The sequence below is a fragment of the Antedon bifida genome, chromosome 2, assembly GCF_963402885.1.
Source record: "Antedon bifida chromosome 2, ecAntBifi1.1, whole genome shotgun sequence".
Taxonomy (NCBI): Eukaryota; Metazoa; Echinodermata; class Crinoidea; order Comatulida; family Antedonidae; genus Antedon; species Antedon bifida.
Window position 1 is genome coordinate 11,874,352 of NC_136227.1, and position 9,446 is coordinate 11,883,797.

Here is a 9,446-nt window from a genome sequence, read left to right on the forward strand (position 1 = left end):
AGCTTGTTCATAAACATAATGTGTGCATAAAACATGTGCAAAATAAAATCTAAAAATGACCACAAAAGATACAACAGGAAAAATGTATTAATAGATTAATAGGAAGATTAAACGAGACTTACCTGTAAGTTGAAGTTTGATCACTATTTTATGAATATGTGAGTGAGGTGTAAACTGAGATCCCGACGCGCACGCGCACCCTCATACTTTAAATCAAACATGTCCAGAGTAATAATTTGCAGCGATAAGTATATATATGATAACCTGCATTGTTCTATAATAATAATTGTTTTACTTGGGGTGGGTTGAGGCGGGCAGTTTACACCTCACTCACATATTCATAAAATAGTGATCAAACTTCAACTTACAGGTAAGTCTCGTTTAATCTTCCTATTTTATTTCATATACGTTCGCTGTAAACTGAGATGTTTAAAGCCAACTCTGGAAACATGTTTGAACTGTAAACCAAATAATTGACAGAAATGTTAGTTTCAATAAAACAACTTTATTTCCAAAAGTCTACATTCATTCATAAGGATGTTTGCCTAACGGGCAACTTAAATATGACAACTATCGTGTTGTATTAATAATAAAGCATTTATTTTGCTTATAATCAATAGTCCAACGTTTTAGGATTCTCACCCTAAAAACATCAATTAGAAAACTAAACAACAATATTAAACTGGTTCAAAATGCAAACAGGGGCTATTTGTAGTAGCCAACAACAAACACAACCAATATTAATGAGTTGATGAATCAACTTTTCTCAACAGTGCCTGTTGAAATGACGGATTTTCTACAAATTTTATAGGCTTATTATAATATCTGTTTAGTGTATGTTCGTTTCTCCACCCAGCTGTTTTCATTATTAAGTCAACCGGGACATTCCTTAATTTTGCTGATGAAGATGCAGCCGCTCGGACCGAATGGGCTTTAAATTGTGTTGTATCTACTCCTGCTTCTGATAAACCTGTCCTTATCCATCGAGCAATTGTGTCTTTTGATGCCTCGGCATACGGTTTCTTATGACATATAAAAAATCTGTCCTTATTTTCCCTTAAATTAGTAGTTTTTTCCCTGTACTTTAGAATTGTTCTGACCGGACATAGGGCAGGGTCTTCACTTTTGTGGAAAACCACCAGTTGACCTGTATTGTTTGGTCTGCTAGTTTTTAGTAATGTACAAATGTAAAAGGTGATTGCTTCATTCTCGATATTCATATTTGAAAATTTGAAATTATATAAGGTTTGAAGCCTACTTGAGGACAATAATGCTAATAACAATGCTACTTTTATGGTAAATTCTTTAAGCGATAATGTATCGTCGTTAATTGTTCGCCTCAGATAGTCTGTAACTAAGCGAACATCCCAAATTTGTGCATATTTTGGAGTCGGTGGGTTAAAATTGAATAACCCTTTCATAAATCTTTTCAGTTCAATAGACTCCTTCATGTTTATATCTAAGATTTCGAGAAAGTTTACAATTGCGCTTTTCGCCATACTGATAGTACTATAGCCTAAGCCCTCGTCCTTCAGCTTTATCAAGAAATCGAGGACGTGACCGGTGTTTAGCTGTTGCCATGTGATTCCTCTGATTTCACAAAAGTCTATAAATTTTGTTAGCTGTGAGTTATATTGCTTCCACGTTGACCGTCTCCAGGATTGCAGAATGACGTCTGCTGCAGTATTGCTTATTCCTTTGTTGTAGAGTTCCGCCCTGATAGCCTGCAGGCAAAAAGGTTAAGTCTGTTATAAAGGGGATGACAATCATCTGAACCATGTAATGTTAAGGCATGTTTGGTATTCTTAAACCTCAGTGGTTCCCCAACCATCATTGATAGTAATTTAGGATACCAATACTGTGTTGGCCAGTTTGGGACCACCATGATAACTATGGCATTATCTGTCAATATTTTTTGCAAACATCTACCTATAAGGCAGAACGGCGGGAAAGCATAGAGCTTGGCAGAGGACCAATTTTGTAGAAATGCATCGATACCAATTGAATCTGGGTCCGGTTTCCATGATATATATTTCGGAAGCTGTGCATTGTGCCTAGAAGCGAATAGGTCTATATCCAGTTCACCGAATGTTTTAGTGATTTTTATAAACAATTCTTTGTTAAGCATCCATTCTGTCTCATCTTTAAACTGACGAGACTTTGCATCAGCTATTATATTATCTCTACCTGGGATGTATTCTGCACTTATCCAAAAATTGTTCTCAATGCACCAAGACCAGATGGCTTTTGAAATTTTATTGCACGCAATTGATTTTGCGCCGCCCATGTTGTTTATGTAAGCTACTGCCGTGGTATTATCAACCTTCAACCTTATGTGCTTAGCTTTTCTCTCACGGGACAATGCTTTAAGGCCGAAAAAAAGCAGCCAGCAATTCTAAGTAATTAATATTTAGTGCCCCTGTAGCATATGCAATGTCTAGGTCTTTGTTTATCCACCTTCCCCCTGTGTGGGTATGTCCATCAGTGGCACCCCAGCCTAGACCACTAGCGTCTGTCTCAATTGTTAGGTCGGGGTACCCATGATATATCAATTTATATGCGTCTTTGACATTATTTTGCCACCAAAGAATATCGTCCCGTCCATTGACGGAAATACTAATAGGCCTATCGTAATGGCCTTTATTTATTTTTAGAGCTAGTATTTTCTCCTTCTCTAGTGCCCTATAATGAAGCTTTCCATACTCTACAGCAGGTAGTGTTGCTATAATTTTGCCTAAAAATTGCGCAACTTCCCTAATGGTAGTATGACTTAATGTAAGTATGTGTTTACTTTGAACTCTAATTTCCTCCTTCTTGTGATATGGAAGGGAAACCGTCATACTTATAGAATTTATTTCAAATCCCAAGAAGGTTATGATCTGCGTAGGATTCATTACTGATTTTTTTTTTTTTCTATTAATGATAAAACCCAATGAGGCTAGAAGTTCACTAGTTTCCCTGGCGGTACCGCCGGCCAAGTCTTCTGACTGGTTTATACACAAAATGTCATCAATGTAAACCAACAGAATATGCCCTCTGCTGCGCAAAAACGCAATTGGGGGCTTCAATAATTTCGTGAAAAGTCTAGGCCCTGAGCTAAGCCCATTAGGCAATGCGACAAACTTATATACAGGTTGTCTTTCCAAACAAATTTTAAATATTTAGTGTCCGACTCTGCTATGGGTACAGTAAAATATGCATCTTTGAGGTCGACTGACGTCATATATACACCTGGTGAAATTAGTGTCAATGCATTTCCAAACATTTCCATTTTGAAATGTTTGTATGTCACATATTCATTTAATTTAGAGAGGTCTAATATCATTCTGAACCCTCCATCTTTCTTTGGCCTTGTAAAAATATTTGATACAAACTGGTCATGTTCATACATGGCTGGTTTGACCACCCCTTTTGATATCAATTTAACTATTTGATCATCAATAGCCTCCATATCCATGTTGCTGAGTTTGTATGGATGAGGTATTTTTCCTTTTAGGTGGTAGGGTATGGCTTTATCAAACTCTATTTTATATCCTGAAACCGCATTTAGGATGTATGGATCCGAAGTATATTTTTTCCACCTATGTATATATGACCTGAGTCGACCTCCTACTATGTCAAGGTTATTATGTTTGTTAACCTTATTGTTAGGAGAAATACTTATATTATCAATCGACTCATACCTCTTCGGCTGTTGTTTTAGGTCCTTTTTCCCCTGATAAAATTTGGTCTGGTTGTAGTTGTTTGTTGACCATTTGTGTCGCCGGGTTTGACCTAAAAAAGGTTTGCCATTTCTATTGTATGGCTGGTATCTGTAGTTGTTGGACCTGGTCTTTGGTTGGTACGACTTAAAATTAAATAAGCCTGCCGTAGCCTTCCTTTCCTCATCCAGTTTTTTAACTGTAGTACTCAGGTCACCAAATAAATACTCTGTAGGCTTAATGCTGGGTTTACATAAATGAGTATATTTGGCATTTATTTCCGGTTTCAACATCTCCTTACGAAGTGCAAGTAACTCGAAGTTCGCATTGGCAAGTAGGCCGATTGTGTCCTGTGCTATCTCCGATGACTCATTTCCATCAACTAATTTAGCAAGGGCGGTAATTCCCTTTATCAAAGGTTTTTGTACCTTTTGAAATTTTAGATCGTTAGACCGTGCCCTTGGTGTAATGGAATCCCAAATAGTTGGATTGACCTTTGGCACCATTAGGGCCTCTAGATTTTCCGGTATAGGATAGCTTTTGATCAGCTCGGTCATTACACTCTCACTCATATGCGAGTGCAATAAGTATGTTAGCGTGTCAGCCAACTCTTGGCTGACTGCTGGTGCCAATTCGTTAGAAACAGCAAATCTTGCTGCAAAACCCGGAGGAAGGGGGCCTTTGACCTTACTATTACTATTAGTGGCTGGCCGCTCAGGATTTTCATCCTTCTTGGATAGTTGTGTACCTGTTACTTCCCCCTCCTCCAGGTCAGACACATCACGTTCGTACTGATGATGCCTATCGTAAATGTTACTCGTGAGGCTAACCACCGAGCTACTGTCATCATATTCATTGTTGTGACATTGTGATGACATTTGTGTCATCAACTGAGATAAAAGGTCGTGCGTTGACTCATTTATTTGTTGAGCAGCCTTCGTCTCTTTAACCTGCTGCTCAACCAACCGCTCAAGGTTTTCAACCCTAGCCTCATAGTTCAGGCCTACTCCGACCTGTTGATTAGGCTGCAGCACGTTAGTGCATGATGGCCCGGCGATAGCAACGGCATCGCTGTTGCTATGCGTATTACCTTCTTTAGGAGGCCTAGTAATAGTACAGCTAGACCCCGCCTTCCTGGCCTTTTTGGTGGGCTTAGCCACCGTATGCTGTACAAGTGGAGTTGTAGCTGCAAATGTTACATTTCCAGCAGAAATCTCCAGCACATCTTCTTGTATTGCAATTGATTTTTGTTCCATGATCGTTCGGGTGCACGCCGTCTCCAAACGATGGCGCCGATATGAGGGTGCGCGTGCGCGTCGGGATCTCAGTTTACAGCGAACGTATATGAAATAAAATACAATTTAAAGAAGTTAATAATAACACATACATGTAAATATTTTTTTTCATACTCTATAAAGAGTTGTAAAATAATTCTGCAATATCGTTGATATGAATAAACTATTTGATTTGTTTTCTTAATAGTTAATAGTAATTTATAAATTCATTTCATTTCAAGCAAATAAATAATTAAAATAAATAATAAATATACTTCTGCTTAAAAAAAAAAAACTTTATCAAATTTTTAAAAAATGCTAAAAAGAAGAGGCTAAAGCCCTAGAAGTTATACATCAATTGGATTACTCCAAATTGACACTTGTGGTAGGCAAGCCAAGTACAATAAATGTAAAAAATTGTGTGTAAAGAAAAAAAAAGAACAAAAAGACAGAACAAAAGAAATATCAAAAATAGTGGCAGACTCAAAAAAATGGATTTCTTTCAAATTTTGCACATGGTTATATATGTGTTGAGAGAAATCAAATATGAAGTATTTTTTATTTCACACATGTATTTCCATGGCAATGGCCAAATTTGAGTTTATGCTGTTTGTTTTTTTTTTTTTACGAAAGAGGCAGAATATTATATTTTTACAAATTTATATCTATTTTTTATAATGGAAAAAAGGGATTTTATATATTTAAACACATTACAGCCTCTAATATACCTATTATCATGATGGATTATTTATACTTTATAGTGCATTATATCGGACGCTTAATGATCTCCTAGTTTTTTTTCACAGCATTACTTGCGTGGATATCACAATACATTGCATATTTTGAACTATCATTCGCGATTATAATCTTAATTAGAGTAAGAACCAATCATTTAATGATAATCCATTTCGCGTATACGAAAGATGATACCTGTAGTACCTTCACTTTCCAAAAATTAAGAGTGTATCAAAAGGGCTGGTTTGAGATTCATCTGAATCTTTTTTTTTTTTTTGGTCTTTTGTGAGTTCGTCCCACTTTTATTATCATACTCTGTTATAAATATTATATTTTTTAAGCATATTTTTTCCTTTCGTTTAAATGTAACAATGTTAAAAGTAATAAAAACATTGCATTCGTTATTTTACATTTAAAAAAAAGTAATTTAAATATATAAAATAATTAACAAAATGCCAATAAAAGACGATAAAAATTGATTAAAAACGTACTTTTGACAGTTGTCATTATTCTATAAAGCTCGTGTTCGTGTTCAGAGGCTATAAACTCAGGGGAGGAATATAAAATACCCTCCCTTTTCACCAAGACAAAAATGAATGAGATGAGTAAGAAGAATGCAAAAGTTTGAAAAATAAGGTATTTAGAATGGATAGCATGGAATGATCTATTTAATGAAAACCGTAAGGTTAGAGTCCATACACTGTGCAAGTCCAAAATAGTATTTTGCTTTATTCAGCTTTACACTACATGCTAGAATTCTGTGCAACAGCTTGAAATTAAATCATCATTTAATTCATCTGAATCTTATCAACATTTTTCATTTTTCCCTTTCATCCGCCGCCACCCACCGCTTCCCCCACTGCCAATGGGGAGGAGGAGCCGGTTTGATTCCTCTCTGAATCCATCTGGCCTCCACATCGTACCGATGTGTGAAGTTTATGAGCCAATAAACGTCATCCATGAAGATTCTTTAAATTCGAAGTCATCTCCCAAAATGTTGGGTATTCTAAAGTTTTTTCCCCTTTTTCCATTCACATAAAAGTGTGATGTAAGATTCGCGACAACACGACCTATTACCCAATTCTCCTTTTTATAAGACGTGACATATTAAATACATTCTAATATAAAGTTTTTTGGTGGAGAGTAGTACTACAATGATAATTATCATTAGACATTTTATACAAAAAAGCATCTCATAAATGATCGGTTCACCTCCATGACCTGAAAGTTCTCATTTGGGACGAGAAAGTAAAGCCCAGAACAAAAGTTTTATATGCATTTTCAAATATTTTTCGTTATTCGAGTACAACTGTTTATTTTGGTCAGAAGAAAAGATTGATGCATTTAAACAATATTTAACAAGGCCATACATGGCTGCAGTTGCGTGCTAAAATTTGAGTTAGTGTTTACCAACCGACCGACTGACCATCTGACCAACCGACATAGTTAGCTGTAGAGTTGCGTTGCACACGCCTACTAAAAAGGTTTGGGAGAATTAACACATTAGTTTAATTCAACCTAAACCCCATTGACTGGCAGCCAATTTGACTATTTTTTGCTTTAAATTACTTTAAAATGACTTACTCAACAAAGAACTGTTTAAGAATTATTTATTAAGGAAGACAATATATCTTTCAGAGAAAATCAGTTTTGTGTCCCGATAGTCATCATCGGTCGGTGGGTTACGATAGCTGTGTAAAATAATAACACAGTGTTCTCTTAAAAATTAGAATACTATATTCGTCAGACATCTTCTAACTTTATATAAAAAATCTTGGGGGGAGGATTACATTTTCTAAAACACAAAATTGTCTCACACATTATACGATATGGATGTCAACAGACAATTCAAAGAAAATTTAACAAAAATGAGAAAATATTTCAGACGACTTTATTCATTTCATCTTTATATATCGGAAATGGATTGTCATTTAAATGATTCTTACTCTAATTAACATTGATTATAATAGCGAATGACAGTTCAAAATATGCAATGCATTGTGATATTCATGCAAGTAATGCAGTAAAAAAAAAGAGAATGTCCCGAATAAAACCAGATATTAGAGATCATTACGTGTTAGCAGATATTCAATATGCAGATAATCCATCATGATGGTATACTGGAGGTTGTAATGTGTTTAAATATATAAAATCCTTATTTTCCATGATAAAAATTAGAAATAAATTAGAAAAGTATATTCTGCCACTTGCGTTTAAAAAAAAGAGGCATCAGGTTTCGTATTATAATCTTATATTTAATTCATTGAGGTACAGTTAAAATTGTTCGATAAAAATACGGGTGAGGGCGCACTTTATTATATGGAATATTGTATTTGAACATTTTTAAACATATATCTGTAAATATTTTAGTTTATACTTTGGTTTTCTTTATATGTTATGTATTTTATTATATAATTTATTGTAAACTATACTTAAATTATTGTAGAAACTGTTAATGTCGTAGGTTTTATAGCTTTGTTATTGTATTTTTCAACTGGCGGTAACGGCATCTCGTAATGTCAGTCACGCTTCGTACGCATTTGCTGTATACAATAATACAACATGAGGCGGTTATAAATTGGGTATAAAAAAGTCTAATTTTCTCAAGACGCAACATCAAGATATGTTATTACCAATATACATAGGACCTACGGATGAAATTTTGTTAGGGTAAGTTCTTATACCACGGTGAGGGTGATTTTTGACCAGACTAATATCACAAATAAAAATTTGAAGTTGTATAAAAACACAAGAAACGTTTTATTACATATATGTAGTCATAAATATATATTTATTTAGTCATAATAAATATAATATAGAAAATAGAATATCGCAAATGAATAATCAACAATTGTAATTAATCATTCAATATATCTGAAGAAAGAACAATGATTAATTTTAAAATGTCGAGCAGCGTTTTTTGTAAGAAATATTTCTTGTTAAATGTAACTTAAAATATGAAATCAAAAGAGCAATGGATTAGAATGTTACAAACTGTGTAGATCTACTCTCCTTGAATTGTACAATAGAAATGAGTTCTGTATTTTAGCAGTAAGTAGCTGAATGAACTTAATGATCCACACGGTGAATACAGGCATACTGCAATTATACTGATTTTACATGTGTGACAATCATGATTACAATGTTGTTGTGATGACTAACCTATCTAGAAGAACCTTGTGAATTCATTTTGAGAAGAGTTTTAACAAACTATAGACAAGATAGATGGAGGTTAAGATACTTCAGTTCAGTAGAATAAATAATACACCTATAAGGTTGTATCAATGATTATAGGTCTATGCCCCTGGAAATTAAAAATCAAGAACATTTATGATACATTCAATCAACTGCAGGTGGTACCAACTTTACCACCATTCACCTGATACTAAGCACCAAAATGGCAAAATGTATATAAGCTAAAAAGGAAGAAGAGCAACATTTTAGGTTCAAGTAGTAATTAGTGGTTCAGTCTATAATACTACACTACAGTATATTATTTAGTAGCAACTTCAATAGCAATGCCTCTATTAAAACAAAAACCATCTCCGACGACCCAAATAGTTTGATGTAGCCTGCCATACAGTATTGCCTTAAATTTAGTAATCGCTTTTTTAAATTGCCAGTTTGACTGTCCGATGCACTCAGTCTGTAGGCTCAAACAGTCACAGGTTGTCTAATTAATAAGTAGTTTATTGCACTTGTTTATCAAAAAAGAGAAACAGAAATATTGCTTATT

General features: G+C 34.6%; 1 protein-coding gene across 1 annotated transcript; it reads right to left on the reverse strand.

Moving 5' to 3' along the window:
- Nucleotides 1-495: 495 nt before the first annotated feature.
- On the reverse strand, nt 496-4,957 carry LOC144858819 (uncharacterized). Its single transcript, XM_078714937.1, has 2 exons — nt 3,684-4,957; nt 496-1,724 (listed from the first exon to the last, which is right to left on the reverse strand). The coding sequence occupies exons 1-2, from the start codon at nt 4,955-4,957 to the stop codon at nt 1,691-1,693; spliced, it is 1,308 nt and encodes a 435-aa protein (XP_078571063.1). The 3' UTR covers nt 496-1,690.
- Nucleotides 4,958-9,446: the final 4,489 nt, after the last annotated feature.